This window comes from Gopherus flavomarginatus, chromosome 3 (genome assembly GCF_025201925.1).
Source record: "Gopherus flavomarginatus isolate rGopFla2 chromosome 3, rGopFla2.mat.asm, whole genome shotgun sequence".
Lineage (NCBI taxonomy): Eukaryota > Metazoa > Chordata > Testudines > Testudinidae > Gopherus > Gopherus flavomarginatus.
In genome coordinates this window covers 250,183,961-250,206,209 of record NC_066619.1, presented here as the reverse complement: position 1 = coordinate 250,206,209, position 22,249 = coordinate 250,183,961, and the positions used below count along the sequence as shown (strand labels likewise).

At 40.0% G+C, this 22,249-nt stretch overlaps 1 protein-coding gene across 1 annotated transcript in view; it reads left to right on the top strand.

Annotated features, from left to right (window-relative positions):
• The window catches only part of SLC34A2 (solute carrier family 34 member 2), a 37,654-nt gene extending 18,972 nt beyond the window's left edge, over positions 1 to 18,682 (top strand). Inside the window, 8 exon segments of the mRNA XM_050947626.1 lie at positions 1,031 to 1,226; positions 1,848 to 1,943; positions 5,403 to 5,523; positions 6,220 to 6,387; positions 8,154 to 8,270; positions 8,355 to 8,479; positions 14,832 to 14,846; positions 14,848 to 18,682. Of these exon segments, the coding sequence (XP_050803583.1) occupies positions 1,031 to 1,226; positions 1,848 to 1,943; positions 5,403 to 5,523; positions 6,220 to 6,387; positions 8,154 to 8,270; positions 8,355 to 8,479; positions 14,832 to 14,846; positions 14,848 to 15,414 (1,405 nt within the window). The 3' untranslated portion in view covers positions 15,415 to 18,682.
• The last annotated feature ends 3,567 nt before the right edge of the window (positions 18,683 to 22,249 follow it).

The following is a 22,249-nucleotide window of genomic DNA, read 5'->3' as shown; positions in this document are numbered from 1 at the left end:
CTCCCTAACATCCTCAACCGTGAAGACTGAAGCCAAGAATCCATTTAGTTTCTCCGCAATGACTTTATCATCTTTAAGAGCTCCTTTTATATCTTGATCATCAAGGGGCCCCACTGGTTGTTTAGCAGGCTTCCTGCTTCTGATGTACTTAAAAAACATTTTGTTATTACCTTTGGAGTTTTTGGCTAGCCGTTCTTCAAACTCCTCTTTGGCTTTTCTTATTACACTCTTGCACTTAAGCTGGCAGTGTTTGTGCTCCTTTCTATTTGCCTCACTAGGATTTGACTTCCATTTCCATTGTCCAATTCTAATGTTCCAACTTCCACTAATATTTTACCCTCAAGCAATATTGCAAACCTAAGGTATCAAACAGATTAACATTTGGAAAACATGTTTCCTTGGCTTACAGCATTAGGTTTTTAGTTTTAGGAACCACATTTTAAAACATATATAGACAAACTGGAGAGAATTAAAGGAGATTAAAGATTAAAGACTTGGAAAAGAAGACCTATGGGGAAAAAACTGTGAATGTTCAGTCTGCAGAAAAGAAAGCCCGGAAGGGAGATCTACAGTAATTGTTTGCAAATATTTACAGGATTGCTATAAAGAGGATAGGGATACATAATTCACGCTGCTGGGTAAGGATAGGAAGAAAGGTTTTAACTACAGCAGGAAAAAGTCAGGCTAAGTATTAGGGGAAAACAGTATAACTAGAGTTGAGTGATGGAATGAGCTAATAGAGATTATGCAGTGACTTTCACTGGAAATAGTTAAGGCAAGATATGACACCCCTCTTTCAGGGAGAATTGCTTCATTTGTCTGTTCTCCTTTGATGTTTTAATTCCTCGGGGTCCATTTTGTCAATTGCATGTAAGATTCTGTGCACTGTGAGACAGGATGGCAGATTTTGGCCCCAAAAATGAAATCATTCCTGCCTCAGTGCAGGCTCCTTTCCAACCCATATGATTACATCCTTTATCCGTATGTGTTATTCAAACTGCAAATCATCTTTTTAAATTTCTTTTTGCAGGGCCTTTGCTGGAGCTACAGTCCATGATTTCTTTAACTGGCTCTCAGTGTTTGTGTTGTTGCCCCTGGAAGTAGTGTCTGGTTATCTTTATCGTCTCACTAATGTTATAGTTGATTCCTTTAATCTTGAGAGTGGCGAAGATGCCCCTGAGCTGCTAAAAGTCATCACAGATCCTTTTACAAAGCTTATCATCCAGGTAAGCTCTCACTTTAATGAGGCCTCTTGCTTGATTCATCTTCAGTTAATCAAACTGCTCTGAGGCTGCCAGGCTGCATGTTAGTATTACTGGACTCATGACAGAAAAGCTCATTTTTTATTTTATTTTATGTTTTTGTTTCACATTTCCTGAAATCTTATGTATTAGATGCATGTTTCAAATATTTCAGAAAAAATTGTCAATTTAATGCTGACACTCAAGGCAGGCACTTGTGGGAAGGTTGTTTGGGAGTTAGGCAATTGATGAAAAATAGAGTGAACAGGGAAATTGATACGTGGAGAAGTTGAGTTTATATGAAATCAACCATGTGTGTTTGTTTAAATGAGGGGTAGCTGATGGCTGATTTGGTCTAGTACATGGGGCAAAGGATGCATGTTTCAGATTATAAAGAAGATTATTTTTCCAGGAGATAAACCCCTGTTTGTATTTCTTGCTGGGCAGGAGATCAGGCCACTTCTAAGGTCATGTTTGCTTTACTCATGTTAGCAAACCTATTGGTGGGACTACTTGGAGGAGTTAGATGAGTAGGCTTGGCTCTAATTTTACAGATCCAAACTACAGACTGGAATTACTGTGTTCTATTTGTTTCTTCTCTTTTAGCTTGATAAATCAGTAATAAATGCAATTGCTACAAATGAGGAAGGAGCAAAAAACAAATCCCTGGTAAAGACTTGGTGCAAAACTAAAACAAATGTGGTAAGTATTGTGTTAAAATAGCTTTTGTGCTCTTAAGGAAAGATATTGTTGCTTAACTATCACTCCTTCATATAGAAGGAAATAGTTTGACAGTATTATAAATACATCCACAGCACAAAAAAGATCTTTTTCTGTTACTACTAATGTTATTTACAGTAGTTGGGTAAGGTATTCTAATATATGCAGTTTGTGAGATTATTTTGAGATTAGTTTTATTTGTTGCATAAAATAAATGAACAAAGTCTAACATTCTTGTACCTCTACTGAAGTCTAAGGAGTTGTACCAAGTATGAATTTGGCCTAGTGTGTCTGACATTGAACGATGCTGTACACCTTTTGATTTGTCATTGTGATTGTCTTGAGTCAAAAAGAAAAAGAAAACCCTCCTAAATCCACTATTATTTTAAATTTCTGGTGCTGCTGCAGACTTCCTGCATGTGGAGAATATGTGCAACACAGCGATGGTAATAATACTACCTTCCTCCCACCCCTTTTTTGTCTTGTCCATTTATATTGTAAGCTCTTCAGGGCATGGTCTGTCTCTTACTAGGTGTTTGCACAATGCCAAGCACTGTGGGTCCCTATGACTGGGGACTTATGGTGCTACTACAGTAAAAATAATTAACAAAAAGAGGTGAAAGTCATCTGCAATGAAGCATGAATTTCAGCAGAACAGAATAGTGCCCCTGACATAAAACACTGAGGTGAAGATATAAATAGCAAAGCTAAATATTCAAGCATGAGACCACTGCAGTATGGCAGCATTCCAGTGAGTTGATCTGACAAACCAATACAGAACTAGTTTATTCTGATGTGCATTAGTGCAGTCTTTTGCCTATTTTAGTATTCTTGGAAAACTGCTTTGTGACCAACCTGACTTGGAGCTTAACCAGAATTCATAACAAAGGCAAAACTCCCAATTAAAGGAATTTCTTTCAGAAGTTAACATCAATATCCATTTTGCTAGATTAAAGACTACAGGATTTGGATCTTGTTCCGTGCTTCATTTAAATAAAAACTGGTCTGTTAAAGATCCCTTGGTGCTCTTAATGAGAATGTTATCACTTCTCATATGTATTACAGTAATGCCCAAAGTCTCCAAGTCAGCGGCCCCAAATGCATAAGAAGACACAATTCCAGCTCTGAAGAATTTAAAATCTAGTGTTGGAATTTTCAGATGAGCCTAATGGAGTTAGGCACTCACTTCTCATTAATATTCAATGAGATTTGGCCACCCAACTGTCAAACATGTCTTTGAAAGTTCCCACTAAGAAGATAAGTGATTACATGGAGCATGTGGGAAGAGGGATATAATGAAATACATACAGTTTGATGTGCATGGATACATTTGTTGTTCTAGAACTGCAACTCAAGGAAACAATTAATTTTAAAAACAAACTAAACAAACCGTCTCAGCAGAGAGGCCAAATATTGAATAGCTATTCGGACAGATTTGGTAACTCCAGATCAGAGTTGAGGTGTATTGACAGGGCAGTGTGGGAAGCTTGCACTGTCCCTACCCATATAGTAACTTTTCTGTTGACAAATACAAAATGTCACTTAGCAGGACTATCAATCTACCATCTTTCACCAGTACAAAATGCTCTAAAAATAGTTCTTAAGATAAGAGTTGTGTTAGATTCTCTATAGTCCCTTCTGCAAAGCAGTGACCCCATAAAAACCAGTAGATCATGTTTCCCTTTTGATTTTTGCACTCAAATCCCATTTGTTTAATAGAATACAGCCCAATATCAGTTTATAATGGGCTAGATTCTGTCACCCTTACTTCCTCTGAGAACTACCGTACTAGATTTCAGTGAGACTACTTTCAGAGTAAGGTACTGCTCAGCATGAGTAAGAGGAGCAGGTTCTCGTCCATTAAAAAGGTGACCATGCACACCTCTTTAAACATATATTCTAAAGGCTAGATTCTGATTACTCCTTGAGTAATCTCATTGAAACCAGTGGGACGGGTTGGGGAATAAGATACTTCTCAATGAAAGTATATTAGAATCAGGTCCTACAACAACAGCATATTGCTTGGCTCTAATACTAAATGGTTGGTTTTGCTTTTGCCAGCGGCTATTTCAGAAGCTCTGCTGAGAGTGGTAATGTTGTAAAAATACAGTAAGTAACATTTGGCAATAAATGGGCAGTAATTGCTGCTGAATTTGCAGGAGATTCATTAAACATTGTAAGGTTTCATGCTTTACTTACAATAACCCCTGGTTTCAGAGACTACTATAAATCCTAGACAATAAGTTCTCTTGTATTTATTAAATTGCAAGCTTAGTCCTGTGTCTCTGATGAATAAAAATTCATATGAAGGAAAGGAAAGAAGAGATGTGTAGAACCCCTACTGTGTTGTCATTCAAAAATATTGTTAAATTGGTACATTTAAACACACAATGTTAGAAAACTGTTTTAATAAACCCCTTACAAGCATAGGTACAGACAATTTGTCACTGGCTGTAGCGGCAACAAAGTGAGAGATAACAGAAACGGAAAAACTTGTCTGTGGACTGGTGACAGTCACAATGTCAGTGGCTCAGAAAGTCAGAGTTCAAAGTCTAACTGGCTGGTAAGCACTTTCTTGGGCTGTACAATTTAGCAAACAATCCATTCCATGGTTTCTTAATCTGGCTAGGATTTGCAGACCTTGTATTATATAACACCATTTCTCTGTGAACTGAAGAATCAGGGTCTGTGTGTGCCTGCCACCCTGAATGAAGAATCCGCTAGAGCTGAGTCTGATCTACTCGAGGCTACTGCTTTGAAATAGCAGAACATGACTGCCTTGGCAAACCACAGACAGCACGGCAAGAGTCTGAACTGGTCACTTCCCTCCTCACGGGCAAGGTTGTGGCTGGTGAACAAGTGTGGGGTCCAGTACAGGTCCCCACTAATAGTAATTAGTTCTTCTATAGCACTTTTCATCAGTAGATCTCAAAGTGCTTTATAAAGAACATCAGTAGCATTATCTCCATTCTACAGATGGGGAAACTGAGTCATAGAGAGGTGAAGTGACTTGCCCAAGGTCACCCAACAAGAAGAGGTGGTAGTAGAACCAGGTGTCCTGAATCCTAGTCAAGTGCTCTATCCAATAGGCAGCACTGTCTCCACTACTTTCAATTAAGGACCCTAGTGGAGATAAGTTTCTTTGATTCAAGGAAGCAGTGAGATGGATAGGGATTGTCAAGGAATTCTACAGCCTTCCCACCCCACCATATTACTTTAATTAACTTGAATGAAGTCTCAGCCTTTTTTCAAAATACAAGCAAGTCTGCCTCTTCATTGGTGGGGTGCCATTAGTTATATATAGACTGAGCTTAGCCCTGTTCACCATTCTTCATTTATTATATGAACGCTTTGTTGCAGTTCTTGAAAACCTATGCATGTTAGTTTTTAATGCAAAGGATGTAGTTGATTAAATTGTCTGTTTTGCATGACAATATCTAGACAATGCAGAATGTCACCATTCCGGTCTCAGAAAACTGCACATCCCCTGACCTTTGCTGGACTGATGGAAACTTGACGTGGACCATCAAAAATGTGTCTCTCACAGAAAATATTAAAAAATGTAAGTAGAAATACTACTTATTTGTAAGTTATGGGTTTTAGATACACTTATTTTGTGTGAAGTGAACAACATATCATTATAAAGGGATACAAGCAAAATGAAGTTTGCCAGCTGCATACATTCAGACCAGCTCCTCTGGAGTTATTGACCAATTTCCTTTTGGTAACATTGCATCATTCAGACCCCACATAGATCTCTTGCTAGGAGCCCTAAAATCAGCACAGGTTTTCCATGTCACGTCACACCTTACAAGTCCAGTGACAGGTTCCTAGGGTTACTTTACAAGAGTGATTTCTTGGATATTTTGATTGACCATCTTCATTGGCATGTGAGTACCATTTGGCAGAGAAGGGGTGACACACTCATCTTGCCCTGAAGAACATACTAAGATTTGCTCCTGCCTTTGCGTATCGCTCCCTTGCTCAAAGTTGCATGGAGATTCACTACCCATACATGGGCATGTCTCTGTCTCTGTCTGCCCCTTTGTGTGGGGATGCTAGATATCTTACAGCCATGTCCATAGCAGATCCACACACACCCCTAAAACACCCAAACTAGGCAGACAATGAGGTAAGGATTTTTTGCTACCTTTGACATTGATGCCACTGTGCCTATTTATGGAAGAACAGCAGTATGGCCTAGTGACAGAAATACAATTCTGGCTAGTCTTACTTTGACTTTCTTTTTCTTTTTTAGGTCAGCATCTCTTCGTAGGAACAAATCTTGCTGATCTTGCTGTCGGTCTCATCCTGCTTGCAGGGTCTTTGATAATTTTGTGCACCTGTTTGGTGCTGATAGTTAAGTTACTGAATTCTGTGCTTAAAGGACAAGTGGCCTCAGTTATCAAGAAGACGCTCAATACCGGTAACTATGTGTTGTTTCTATTTAACTATGAATAACTGTGGCAATAAACACATTTACTGACACTTTGCACTGGCTGAGCTGAAGCGATGGCACGAGTGAAGTAATATAAGCTGAAATTCTAGAATAATATTTCAACTTGTCAGTGTGTTTCTTTCATTTCTTTTTATAAATCAATGAATGAATGTTTCACTTGTGAAGTGTGGCTGATTAAGCCGTAGGAACCAAAGTCCAGACTCTGTTTTTGATATACTGTATAATCATTAGCTGTAAGAATCCTAGGGGTTACTAGATATATATCCTTAGTAAATACCACTGAAGTGCTGACAGCTTCCTCTGGCACGGGGCCTTCACCTCATGTTACTGCTAGAGCTAGTTGAAAAAAGGGACAATTCCCTTTCCCTCTCCTGACTGAGCATCCAGCTTCAATCTCTATGACCACCTGTCTCATTAAAAAGCCACTTTGTGCAAGGTCAGAGGTCAGCAACCTTTCAGAAGTGCATGCATCCAACGAAGTGGGTATTCACCCAGGAAAGCTCATGCTCCAAAATGTCTGTTAGTCTATAAGGTGCCACAGGACTTTTTGCTGCTTTTACAGATCCAGACTAACATGGCCACCCCTCTGATACTTTCAGAAGTGGTGTGCCAAGTCTTCATTTATTCACTCTAATTTAAGGTTTTGTGTGCCAGTAATACATTTTAACATTTTTAAAAGGTCTCTTTCTCTAAGTCTATAATATATAACTAAACTATTGTTGTATGCAAAGTAAATAAGGTTTTTAAAATGTTTAAGAAGCTTCATTTAAAATTAAATTAAAATGCAGAGCCCCTTGGACTGGTGGCCAGGACTCGGGCAGTGTGAGTGTCGCTGAAAATCAGCTTGCGTGCCGCCTTTGGCACACATGCCATAGGTTGCCTACCCCTGTGATAGGTCATTCACCCAGGTGCAGCTTTTGCCACCATCCCCTTTTGCTTCCTAGATTGAGGAGAGGGGTGGGCCTCACCAGCAGTGGGAGGCAGCCCTGACAGAGGTGTGACTGAGGAAGAAGAGATGGTGCTCTGCATGGGGAGAAGGTTAAACAGACAGGATTTGCTGCTGGCCCTTCCTTCCTCTGGGGTAGAGGGCAGCAGCGGCTCAGGAAAAAAATTAGTCAGTTCCCATGTTTACATCTAATTTGGAACTTGTCAGTTTCTTGGGTTTCTTATTTCACTTCTTCCCAACTGATTAAGTCCTGATTTCATAGCTGACTGGCAAAACTGCAGGCTTCAGGGAAACATGGTGCATTATCTCTCTAATTGGGGTCTTTAGGTCTATATTTTCAAAAGTTATTAGTGATTTTTAGGTGCCCAGCTTGAGACACATTAAAGAGACCCGATTTTTCACAGAATGAGCTCTCAGTGCTTTTTGAAAAACAGGCTCATTGAAGGCATCTGAAGCTGCCAAAATTGAGGCAACTGAAATTTGGAAACCGTAGGCCTTGTTATTTCAGTTTATAACTTGAAAGGCACCTATACATTGTTGTGTTGATCTCCATGTAAATGCTTTTATTATTATTTGCACTGTGGTAGCACCTAGGAGCCCTACTCAAAGACCAGGGCTTCGCTGTCTTAGGTGCTGTACTAACATAGAACAAAAAATGGTCATTGCCCCAAGTAGCTTTAACATCTAATAAATAAGAAATAATAATAATATTTTCACAGCTGTATTACATAGAGCATAAAATATTTTGTGACTCTAAAAATCGTGCCTTCCCTTTTTTCTTTTTCAGATTTTCCATATCCTTTTTCTTGGGTAACCGGATACCTGGCGATGCTTGTTGGAGCTGGTATGACGTTCATTGTTCAAAGCAGTTCTGTTTTCACATCTGCTATTACGCCGCTCGTTGGTAAGTTCTTTGGTGTTCCATTTCTAAAGCCTCGTATTTTATATTTTTCAGTCCAAAATATTCAGTCCTATTTTCTTCTTTTAGGTATTGGTGTTATAAGTATTGAGCGTGCTTACCCACTTACGTTAGGGTCTAACATTGGTACGACCACGACTGCTATACTTGCGGCTTTAGCAAGTCCAGGCAGTACATTAAGATATTCATTACAGGTCAGTATAAATCATGCTTATTATTACTTACAGATTGAAGTCAGTGAGAATTTTGCCAGAGTAAGGAGGATTAAGGCGTAAGGAGGATTTAGCTTTAATCATGCTGGTATAAAATATCCCACATTAGTACCAGACTATTGCCTTTCAAACCTGAGCTCTTCAGGTTATTAAGGGTCATGCATCAGTTTCAAATATTGAGACCAGCGCAAAAAGATACATTATATGTTCACAGAATTGACAATGGCTTTCCTGAGATTGGCTTGATTCTGTTATAGATTTTCAGAAACTAGAGTCTGAAGTTAGGTTCCGAAGTCAGAATGTAGACATCTACACTGATGGCCTGTTCTCAAAAATGCTGAACACCGTGTAGCTTCCATTGACTTCATTATTGGCTCAGCCTTTGTGAAAAGCACACCGCTGATTTTAGGAGCCTAGGTTTGGGAACCTATTTTTTAAAAAGATAAATGATATTCCAGGTATATGGTGATGTCTGAATTTACCTTTCTACATCAAGTATCAATGCATTTCAATAACTCTAATAAACTGAAAGGGTTATTGACATACTTGGAAAATAGGGAAATAACAACAGTAGTCATTTTATTGCCTCTGCACAAGATAAAGCAGCTGCAATCTCAGCTGGGCTAAGTCCAGTTAAGTTCATATCATGTTAAATAATCATTTTATGACATCGTTTAAAAAACAAAACCATATGTTTGAATTAGGGCTGTCAAGCGATTAAAAAATTAATCGCAATTAATCACACTAATAAACAACAATAGAATACCATTTCTTTAAATAGTTTTGGATGTTTTCTACATTTTCAAATACATCGATTTCAATTACAACACAGAATACAAAGTGTAGAGTGCTCACTTTATATTTATTATTGATTACAAGTATTTGCACAGTAAAAAACAAAAGAAATAGTATTTTTCAATTCACCTAATACAAGTACTGTAATGCAATCTCTTTACATGAAAGTTGAACTTACAAATATAGAATTATGTAAAAAAAAAACTGCATTCAAAAATAAAACAATGCAAAATTTTAGAGCCTGCAAATCCACCCAGTCCTATTCTTATTCAGCCAATCACTCAGACAAACAAGTTTGTTTACATTTGCAGAAGATAATGCTGCCCCCTTCTTATTTACAATGTTACTTGAAAGTGAGAACAAGCGTTCTCATGGCACTGTTGTAGCCGGCATCGCAAGATATTTACATGCCAGATGTGCCAAACATTTTTTGGTCAGAAGGGACCACCAGATTATGTAGGTTATATCACTCTTAAACCTCTACAGCATAGACACTCGCAGCTGCAATAGAAGGGTTTCTCCCATTGCTGCCTCCCTGAGGGCCGTTAATTAGGTTAACAGAAGAATTATTCTGTCAGCCTAACACAGTCAACAGGGGGCAGTTAGGCTGACTTACTTGTGGATTTTTCACACTCCTGAGTGACACAACTGGGTTGACTTAAGTTGTTAGTGTAGACCTGGCCCTCGGGTGACTTCCTGTGTATCACAGACCACTAACATCATCCAACACCGCCACACTAAACCCAACAATCAAAATTAGATGAAAGTTCTGTAGCCCACAAGAGACTAAATTATTATGTGGCACAGGCAGAGAAGGGGGGAGACTGAGGTGTATCAGTGCCGGAAGCCCTCACCATGGCAGGGAATTGATTCAGCAAGAATATCTAGATGATCCCAGCATGTTAAGTGCACCCCATGCTGCAAAGGAAGGTGAAACCCCCACAAAGTCACCCTCTGACCTTGGGGAAAATTCTTTCCCAACCCCACATGTTGCAATCAGCTAGAGCCTGAGCATGTGAGCAAGCACCTGAGTGAGAGAATGCTCAGTACCACCTTAAAGCACCATCTGTCCAGTGTCCCATCTCTGACACTTCAGAGGAAGAAGAAAAAAACCTCAGAATACATTGAGGTCACCCCTTCAGGTGACTGACTGAAGACATAAACTGGAAGGGACCCCCAGGGCTGTTGAGCCTTACCCCCCACCATCACGACCAATCCCATCATACAATCCTACTCATAAATTTATCCATCTCTCAAAACTAATTAACTGTTTTGCCTCATAAGGTCTATTGTGAAGCTGTTCCAGAATCTCATCTCTTTGATGGTTAGAAACCTTCTTTAAATTTCCGGCCTTAATTTTTTCGTGGCCAGCTTATACTCATATGTTCTTGTCCCAGCCTTGTCCTTTAAATTTAATAGTTTTTCATGCTCCCTGGTGTTTACCCCCTCTCAGACTTCATTTTGCTAGGCCAGTCAAGCCAAGCACTTCCATTCTCCTCTCATAGAATAGGTCCTCCATATCCCAATCATCTTAGTAGCTCTTCTTTGCACCTGTTCCAGTTTGAATTTTTTTTTCTTGAACATGGTTTTACATGAGTTTTACACAGTATTCCAGATGAGGTTTCACCTGTACTTTGTACAATGACATTAATACTTCTCTATCTCTACTGGAAATGTCTTTCATAACACAGCCTAGCATTGCACCTGCCTTTTTTGCAGCCACATCATAGTGGTGGCTCATAATTATCCTGTGATCAAGCAATACACTTAGTGTCTGTTGCTTCTAACTGATAAACTCTGAATTTATAACAGAAATTCTTATTATTGAATCCTACCTTGCACTTTGTACTGTTGAATTCCATCCCATTTCTATCACTCCTGTCTTCAAGATCTTCCTGTATAATATTCAGATCCTCCTCTGTATTGCCAATACCTCCCACCTTTGTTTCAACAGCAAATTTTATTAGCACATTCCTACTTTTTGTGCCAAAGTCATTGATAAAAATATTAAATAATATTGGCCCCAACACCAATCCTTGAGGAACTCCACTGGTAACCTCTCTGCAGTCTGATATTTCTCCTTTCAGCACAACGCATTGCCCTCTCTCCTTTAGCCAGTTCCTTGTACTAATCCTTATCGTCTCTAACTTAACTAACAATTTTCCATGTGGTACCATGTCAGATGCTTTACTGATGTCCAAGTGTATTAAAACTGCTGCATGTCCCTTATCTAAAAAATCAGTTCTCTTCTCAAAGAAATAAATCAGGCTAGTCTGGCACACTTTATTTTTGGTAAAGCCATGTTGTGTTACCTCCCTTTTCCATTTACCTCTATGAATTTTATTATCCTTTCCTTCATAATTTGTTCTAAAGCCTTGCATACCATTTAGGTCAGACTAATAGCTCTGTAATTGCCCGGATCAGTTATTTTCCCTTTCTTAAATAGCGGAACAATGCTAGCTATTCTCCAGTCATATGGTACTACTGCCAAATATACAGATTTATTAAAAATATTTGCTACTGGACTAGCAATTTCATGTGCCAGTTCTTTCAGTATTCTGGGACAGAAATTATCTGATCTCCTTAATTTTAGATCATTAAACTCTAAGTTTTTCTTTCAAATACAGTGTGACAGTCTCCATTCCATGTGCTCATTTGGAATGGAGACTGTCACATTGTAGGTTTTTCCTAAAGTTTTTCCTAATGTCCAACCTAAATCGCCCTTGTGGCAATTTAAGCCCATTTCTTCTTGTCCTATCCTCAGAGGTTAAGAAGAACAGTTTTTCTCCCTCCTCCTTGTAACAACCTTTTATGTACTTGAAAACTGTCATCACGTCCCCTCTCAGTCTTCTCATCTCCAGACTAAACAAACACATTTTTTTCAATCTTCTCTCTTAGGTCATGTTTTCTAGATCTTTAATCATGTTTGTTACTCTTCTCTAGACTTTCTCCAGTTTGTCCACATCTTTCCTGAAATGTGGCACCCAGAACTGGACACAATCCTCCAGCTGAGTCCTAATCAGCACGGAGTAGAGTGGAAGAATTATTTCTCGTGTCTTGTATCAGAGGGGTAGCCGTGTTAGTCTGGATCTGTAAAAGCAGCAAAGGGTCCTGTGGCACCTTATAGACTAACGGACATTTTGGAGCATGAGCTTTCATGGATGAATACCCACTTCGTCAGATGCATGTAGTCTTGCTTACAATACTTCTGCTAATATAATACAGAATGTTGTTTGCTTTTTTTGTAACAGTGTTACACTCTTGACTCATATTTAGTTTGTGGTCCTCTATGACCCCCAGATCCCTTTCCGCAGTACTTCTTCCTAGGCAGTCATTTCCCATTTTGTATGTGTGATTGTTCCTTCCTAAGTGGAGTACTTTGCATTTGTCCTTATTGACTTCTTAGACTGCCGGAGTCTAAGGCAGCATCTTATTTCCTTGTAAGCACACATTTTTTACATTAAAAAAATTAGAGTTGTGTGCCTTTCTCATTGATATGGACTTGTGTCTTTTTCAGTTGATGAACAGAAATTGCTTATTGTTTGAGTTGGCTGGCTTTGTCAGCACAGGGGTGAAGGGCTGCATGGTAGAACTACTCAGCAGAGCTGTGTGGAGGATGGGAGTACTGTTTTCTGAAGGATTTGGAGATATTGAGCTTTGACTTTGTTCCAAATCAGAGCAAAGACCCAAAATTTTCAAATTGTCCACAATGGGAAATTCAAAATAATATTTTCGGTCATTGAAAAATGTTTCCTTTTGATTTCAACTTTTTACATGTCTTTATTTAAGTAAAAAAATTTAGATATGAAAAGTAGTTTCAATGCAAAAAATCAAAATGTTTTGTTCCAAAAATGTCTAAATGGGACATTTGTTGAAACCTTTCCCCTTACCCCCAATGATATTATGGCAAAATGTACCCAGTTTCATTAAGCATTTTGATGCTGACGGAACCACATATTCCAACAGAATCAGGTTCTCACCGAGCTTCTCTGGCCAGCTCTGTGTATCATTGTGCATAAACTCATAGACTCTAGGACTGGAAGGGACCTCGAGAGGTCATCGAGTCCAGTCCCCTGCCCTCATGGCAGGACCAAATACTGTCTAGACCATCCCTAATAGACATTTATCTAACCTACTCTTAAATATCTCCAGAGATGGGGATTCCACAACTTCCCTAGGCAATCTATTCCAGTGTTTAACTACCCTGACAGTTAGGAACTTTTTCCTAATGTCCAACCTAAATCTCCCTTGCTGCAGTTTAAGCCCATTGCTTCTTGTTCTATCATTGGAGGCTAAGGTGAACAAGTTTTCTCCCTCCTCCTGATGACACCCTTTTAGATACCTGAAAACTGCTATCATGTCCCCTCTCAGTCTTCTCTTTTCCAAACTAAACAAACCCAATTCCTTCAGCCTTCCTTCATAGGTCATGTTCTCAAGATCTTTAATCATTCTTGTTGCTCTTCTCTGGACCCTCTCCAATTTCTCCACATCCTTCTTGAAATGCGGTGCCCAGAACTGGACACAATACTCCAGTTGAGGCCTAACCAGCGCAGAGTAAAGCGGAAGAATGACTTCTCGTGTCTTGTTTACAACACACCTGTTAATGCATCCCAGAATCACGTTTGCCTTTTTTGCAACAGTATCACACTGTTGACTCATATTAAGCTTGTGGTCTACTATGACCCCTAGATCTCTTTCTGCCATACTCCTTCCTAGACAGTCTCTTCCCATTCTGTATGTGTGAAACTGATTGTTCCTTCCTAGGTGGAGCACTTTGCATTTATCTTTATTGAACTTCATCCTGTTTACCTCAGACCATTTCTTCAATTTGTCCAGATCATTTTGAATTTTGACCCTGTCCTCCAAAGCAGTTGCAATCCCTCCCAGTTTGGTATCGTCTGCAAACTTAATAAGCGTACTTTCTATGCCAACATCTAAATCGTTGATGAAGATATTGAACAGAACCGGTCCCAAAACAGACCCCTGCGGAACCCCACTTGTTATACCTTTCCAGCAGGATTGGGAGCCATTAACAACTACTCTCTGAGTACGGTTATCCAGCCAGTTATGCACCCACCTTATAGTAGCCCCATCTAAATTGTACTTTCATGTGGATGTGCTGTCCATTGTACACTTTTAATGACCTTTTAATACTCTTGTTGTAGGCTCCTTGGTTTCACTGGGAATTTTGGTAGTGTGAGAGTAAGGAATCAGACCCTTAGGCCAAGTCAGATGTAACTTAGTTGTCTTATGTTGACGACTCATCAAAAATACACAGAACTCTGGATATTTTCCAAATATTATCCTGATTGTTGATCATTATTAATTATGTAGTACCCAAAGTGTTCGTAGTGCTTCCCAGGACACAGACAAGACCGTATAACCTAAAACTAAACATAACTCTTAAGTGTGATAATAGAGTAAGAGGGGAGTGACGGAAGACAATACAGACTCTGAGGAAGATCATAGGTTTGTTGATATTTGGGTCACAGTATTTAAAGGCACTTTAACTAACTGCTCAAAATGTGCTTGCTTTCAGATTGCTTTGTGTCATTTTTTTTTTCAATATTTCTGGGATTATTCTGTGGTACCCAATACCTTTCACCCGGTTACCAATCCGCCTCGCAAAGGGCTTGGGGAACATAACAGCCAAGTACAGATGGTTTGCTGTTTTTTATCTGATCATCTGCTTCCTCCTGATCCCGTTGGCTGTGTTTGGCTTGTCGGTAGCTGGCTGGCAGGTCCTTCTGGGCATTTGTGGTCCCATCCTACTTGCTGTGATTGTGGTGATTGTGATTAATGTTCTGCAGTCCAAACGGCCAAATATCCTGCCTACAAAGCTCCAAAACTGGGATTTCCTTCCCAGGTGGATGCACTCCTTGAAGCCATGGGATAATGTGATAACTTCTGCACTTTCCTTCTGTGGGAGATACTGCTTCTGCAACAAGTGCTGCAAATGCTGCAAAGGCAACACGGAAGATGAGCTGGCCAAAGACAAGCAGGAAAAGGCTGTGGCAGTTTATGATAACACGGTTGAATTGGCGGATGAAGAAAATTGTATTACAAAGACACAACCAGCGGCTGGTGTTGAGAAAACCTACTCAGACAACACAGCCTTTTAGGAGGGGATCAATCTGTAATAGCAAAGATACAGTATAAGACAATCAATCTCTTGAAAATCAGCTTGGGCAGTATACTGAGGAATGAATGAAAACTCTGTTAGGTTCTTGTATCCAGTGGAATACTACTCATCAAGGAATGCAGTAGAAAAAAATTCTACAGGGTTCCCAGAAAGTCTAAGATCAGGTAAAAAGCTAAGGATGAATTTTTATCTGAAGGATCTACTATATGTTAATTCAAGGCCAGTAGTACCAAACAAATAAATGTTGATATGCAGTCCCATTAACAGAATGGCTCCAGTGAATTGAGACATATGAACTTAAAAAAACATGCTGTAATGTGCAGAACATTCTCTCTGGATTAGAGGAATATTTAACTACACTCACCTGATGATACCACAAAGTTTTTGGAAGAGGCAGAAACTCAGAAGAATGAAAATATTTTCATATATTCATTTCCTGTAATGTTAGAGAGCTTAGATGCTGTATTTTGTGACTTCTAACTAAAGGCTAACATGTAACTATTTTAAATTGCTGGTGCACTTGTCGTTTGAAAGTATAAATCAGTTAAGGATTGGGTGCCTACTGAAGGGCTTGCTGGAAACTCTTTACTAAACTACAAAACAGCCTTTTAAAATAGCAGTAACGGTTGGATTTAGAGCAATGAAAGCAAGGACATTTGGAATTCAGCATTATGCCGACTGCAGGGCTTATGCTAAGATCACACATTCTTAAAGAAAGCTGTTAACACCAACTGTAGAGAACATATGTGTTAACTGTAACCATTTACGGCATGGCCTGTGTCAGTCTTGGTTGGAATCAGCATAGTGCCTGGGATGAATTTGTCATTATTATGCATGTGCATATTAGGAATCCAAATCTCTAATAAACATCCACAGGTAAAGTAATCGGACATCACATGGTGGGAAGTCCCTTGTCCTCACTCTCTGTGGGTATTAATGTTTTAGTAAATGCCTGTGCAGATTAGTCCACATCATGGACTGACAACAAACTGCAACATTTCAGAATGAGCCATTTCTGAGTACTGCAAAGCCTTCAAAAATCAGTACACTTTTGTTGGCTTTATAGAATTTAAAAATGACCAAATCATGGGAGATATAGTGGGTGAGGGTTGGAATGTGTGAAGGTTGACAGTTGTGAGGGGTGGAAAAACTACAGCCCTGGCTCTATGCTAATTTTTAGTTTATATAGCTGAGTTATAAATGAGACTTACAATGGAAATGCTGACAAGACCTTTCACTGTAGCATAGCTACTCAGTGCTGCTAAAATAGATTTACTTCTGAACAAGTTTGCTATTTTCTTAATGTTATGTAATTTAGTAGGCAGAACTCAGTTATAATGTAAATATGTACATTTTGAGGGTGAAAATAAGTTCTTCACATTTTTAAATTGACATGTTTATAAGTTGTGTAAAGTCTGCTTTTTCATACTATATTAAATTGTATTCAGACTGAGCTTTGGATTTTTTCTGCTCCTGTGAGCCAGTGACAAGATGCTAAGCATAGTTGTGATTTGTATCTATTAGCCCAGATAGGATTTTCAAAAGGACTCACTGTTGGCCTAACTCTGCTCCCCTGGATCTCAATAGAGAACTCAGAGTTAGGACCATCCATGCGTTTCAGCTTATTCCTTCTTTTGTTTTCTTGATGTTAATGTTTGTTGAACTTCGTTGTCTTTGAACAACTCTTCTCATATGAACAAGATCTCTAGTCTGCCCCTCACATTTCTAATGTGCTCTCACATGTCTTTATAGGCTTATGTGCATTTCCTACTCTCAGCTTTTTGACTCATTAGAATAATATCTAGACGTTCTTGTGAAATTCTGTAAGATTTTTTCATTGACTAACCTTGAAATAGAAGATGTTTCCTGCTTCTCCTTATTCAGTTAACAGAGTGACTCTTTGTTTTACTGTTTTAAATAAAAGCATAACAAGCTCTCTATCAAAACACCAGAGTAGTTAGGAAAAGCAGTTGCTACAAAGGAACTGGAGGAATTATGTTTTGACATATCAGTGCTCTAGGCTTCTTTGTTGTAACTATTCTCCTGTCCCACATTCAGTTCTTGTTTAGCCTTCTTCACTCTTTATATACATTGTGTCATGTGCCTTTATTTTCAGGCAGAACTCATGGATTTCAGTGGAGACATTTACTTAAAAGTTGATAGCACATGTCCCAGCATATTCCTTCCCAGACTCTAATAATTGCTATTTACACTTAATTTATAATTGTTCTAGTGTACAGCATTTTCTTAAGTTATATCGTAAATGTCTTTATGTGATTGAGTTGTTTACATTACATATTTGAAAACTGTGCAATGTTTATCTATAATGTAAAAAGGATATACTGTATATTTTGTAACATAGCTTTTAAAAATTGTATTTGTAACTATGTATACTTCATACTATGGAGGCATGTTAGTGGCTCCATTGTTAAAGTTACATTGCGATTTGCTGCTAATGCAGGAGGTGAGTCCTTAAAATAAAGATTACAATGTAGCTAAATATATTCCTATTATGTCTATAATGCACAAGGATGTTGAATTCTATTTTTCTAACCGGTTGTGAATTTTCTGTGAAGAGTAACTGTTGAGGCACAAGGTTCCTAAAAATTATTTTTTTAAATTCAAAGAATTTATACAACCTTTTGGGATTCTGTACCATTGGCTTTGTAACCTGGCATGAATGTTCATCTTGCTCTAGTAGAGTGCAGTGCATTGAATAAAAAAATAAAGAGATGTTTAAAATATATACATTTACTTAGATGCAGTGGTTGCCAAAGGAAAAATAGTTCTGAGTCGAGGAACTCTAGTTTGAAACAGCAAACTGTAAAGGATATGGGGTTGTGCATCAGCGTAGGTACAACAAAGGAAATCTTAGGAGGAATGTGCACCAATATAGATTTTCACAGCATTAAACATGCTGCGTAAGAGGCATGCTGGAAGGGACCATGAGAGGTCATCTAGTTCAGTACTCAGTGCTGAGGCAGGACTAAGTTAAGTCTAGAACATCCCTGACAGGTATTTGTGCAACCTGTTCTTTAAAACCTCTAATGCTGGGGATTCCACAACCTCCCTTGGAAGCCTATTCCAGAGCTTAACTACCCTCTATAGTTTCTTAATACCCTCTATAGTTAGAAAGTTTTACGTAATAGCTAACCTAAATCTCACTTGCTACAGATTGAGCCTAGCACTTCTTGTTCTGCTTTCGGTGGACCTGGAGAGCAATTGATCACCATCTCCTTTATAACAGGCCTCAACATGTTAGCATACTGTTATCCAATACCCCCCTTAGTCTTCTGTTCTCAAGACTAAATAGGCCGAGTTCTTTTTAACTTTTCTCCACAGGTCAGGTTTTCTAAACTTTTTATTGTTTTTGTTGCGCTCCTCTGTCCACTTCTTTCTTAAAGTGCAGTGCCCAGAATTGGACACGTACTCCAACTGAGGCCTCTCCAGTGCCAAGTACAGCAGGACAATTACCTCCTTTGTCTTACATAAGACACTCCTGTTAATCCATCCCAGAACTATATTAGCCTTTTTTTTTTTTTTTGGCAACCGCAACACATTGTTGACTCATATTCAATTTATTATCCTACTGTGGTAGGCCCCTGATCCTTTTTCAGTGGTACTATTACCTAGCCAGTTATTCCGTTTTGTAGTTGTGCATTTGATTTTTCCTTCCTAAGTAAAGTACTTTGCGCCTGTCTTTTGTGGACGTGGACATTTTCTGGCAAGTTTCTATGGGATAGAGTGAGCGGGGAACAGGGCCTATGAAGTGATGCGGTAGAGGTGGGGCTCGGGGAAAAGGAGGGGTAAGATGAGGCAAGGGTGTTCGGTTTTGTACTATTTTAGAAAGTTGGCAACCCTAAGCCTTTCTGTTTGTTCAAGGTATCCCTGACCATTGGATGAGGTGGTAGCTGGAGTGACCTTTGGTGGTAACTCCTCATCCTGTCCTCCTTAAGGTTATAGGCATAGCTCTGGGGTGGGAAAAGGGACCTGGGCCCTCTCTTTGCAGCAGGTCCATGCCCTGGGCCCTGCAAGTGAAACAGCATGCACTGGCCTAAGTTTGTCCAGCCTGTTTGCTTGCTCTTCCCTGGGCCACTTCCTACCACCACTGCATCTCAGTCTGGGGCACGGACGCAGTGGCATTAGTTAGTCTTTACTTCCAAACCCCAGTCTAGGGCTGATGCCTATTGCCTATTCAAATCCTAGCCCACAGTTCCTCCTCTCTCCTGGGGAGCATCTGGGGGGCGGGTGAGGGGAAGAATCACAGTCAGGTACCTTTAGGAGAACGTCCCTCTCCTGTTGCTGCAGAACAGTGCTCCTCCAGGAAACGGCCCACCACCTGGGGTTCCTGATGCTCCTTTTATCCTGGTATTCTCCCAGGACCATGCTCAACAATGTCTGAGGGGGAAGGGCCTCCATGGGCCAGTATTGCTCCAGCCCTTCCTTTGTCTCTGCCTTAGTGTGGAGTTTGTAAACCCCATCCCTGTGCTGTCCACCTCATGTGGACAATTTTCAAATCCATTATGGAAGTTCACTGAAGCTTCACTTTGGCAAAGCATTTAAGCAAACACTTAACTTCAGGTAGGTGCTGCAGGGGGATCTAAAGACTCTTAGAATGAAGCTTCATCAAGAGACTTCACATTACTGCTCTTATCTCTGCATTTTGCTGTACTCCTCTTTCTTCTGTCTCCTCATCTGGACCACATTGTTCATCATTCACGTCTGAGCTTTTGGCTCCTTTGCTGTCACTTTCAAGTGGACCTTTCTTCTCACCAGGATTATTTGGGAGGTTTACCTTCTTTCTCCACTTTCCACTGTGTCCTGATAATTATTCATATCTAGAACAGAGCATTAAACTCAGTACATTTTAAATCCAGGGGAAGTTAAACACTCCACTGCTTATTTCTCTCCTTGATTTCCATATTGGAACCATGGAAGGAAATGGTAAATGACTGTTTCTAGCTTAGTCTAGATAGGTTCTTATACTGCACTCATCACAGTAGAGTATCAGAGCACTTTGCAGAAGTGCATTAAGCAATGTGACTATGTGTCATGTTCTCATTCATTCGCTTTCTCATCCTTTCCCTGGGGGGAATAGTGCATGCAAGAAATGAATATTTGTAAAAATAAATGTGCACAATACAGAGGAAATGTCCATAAAACAATCACAATTTTCAAAAGATTCTCTTGGGGAAAAGATTGAATTTATTGATGGGGACAGACCTCACATTACTTCAGGAAAAAGCTCTTGAGGAACTAAGGGTATGTCTACACTGCAGTGTAAGCCCAGGGTTCAAACTCAGGCTCAAGCCTAACTTCCATTCTGTCTACACACAAATCATGTTAACCAAGGGCTTCGGTGGAGGGTACGAGCCTGAGTCAAGCCTGAGTCAAGCCAGGGTTCAAGCCCTATTGTTTTACAGTGATAACACGGCTCTATTGGATTTGTGCACTGTGAGTCATCCAAAAGTATCCTACAATCCCATGGACTTTCTTTGTCCTTGGGATAGTCAAGTTTGATAGACAATCAAGTTTTCCCACATTGCACCATAAACTAAAGGCTAAAGCAGCCACACTTCGAGGGCACTAGGAAGTCTGGGAAAAGGGTGGTTGGACTCAGGCCCACACAATGTAGTGTTGGACTCAGGCCGGCACTCTCCATGTCCCCTCCCCAGGGGCAACTCTTGCAGCTCCTGTCCTGTGGGACTGGCTGGGCTCCAGATATTATAACCCGGCCCCTGATGCATGGGGTCACAGGGCCATTCTCTCAAATTTGGCCTGGCCATCCCCCACCCCTGTCAGAGAGGCTGGGCCAAACCTATGCACCAGGATCTAAACTGAGCCCAGCCAGCCCTGTGGAATAGGAGCTGTTTCAACTGGGCAAGGGGGTGGAGGCAATTGTGGGTCAAAGCGGCACAGTCCCATGAAACCTGGGGACAATAGGGCAGTCTGAGGCAGAGCGATTTCACATAATGAGCTGACTAATCAGTCCAGACATCATAGTTCAAACCTCAAACCCAAACACCAACTGCTGTGGATAGCCCCCATATTTTCCTGAAAAATTCACCTGAATCTGAATGGCAGAAAACACCAAACTAGGCCAGATCTCATCTTCATGCTTATACTACTGCACCTCTCATCAGCCTCCAACACAGTAGATCACAAAGATCCTGATAATCCGCCTGTTTGATTGGAACAGATGGCACACTATCACAATTCCTTTTCAGCAAAACCCAGAGAATGGTAATGGGTAAATGCTCTTCTTCCTTGAGGGATCCTACAGAGAGCCATACTATTTCCCCTTAATTGGGCTTCATGAGAACAATTAAAAAATGATGAGATGCCACAGACTTTGTGGCCAGTAATGTGCACTGTTGACAGCCAACCATATCGCATTCTCTACAGATGCCACCAGTGTCACCACTAAGACTTCACAATGTGTTCAATAGCTCCCTCCTCAATGAGGAGCAGCTGGTTCAAACTCAGGCCAGGCAAAGCAAAAGTGATGATAGTTGGAAGAAGAAGATGCACTGAAGAATTAGTTAGGACACTGTCCACTCCTTCTGTTGACAAAGTTACACCCTCCTGTGTTTCGTCACTGAGCCTAAATAAGCCTGTAGTACCAGTGACCAAAAACAGCAGCTTTCTTCCACTTCCTGCTTCTTAGAAAACTTTCCCTTGACTCACACGGAAGCATTTGGCCATAGTGACCCATACATTACTAGAAAAAAATGAATGGTTAATGAATAATACTGAGAACAAATCCACATGATTCAGTAGGTGTGTCAGCAAATGGGTGCTAGATACGAATATTG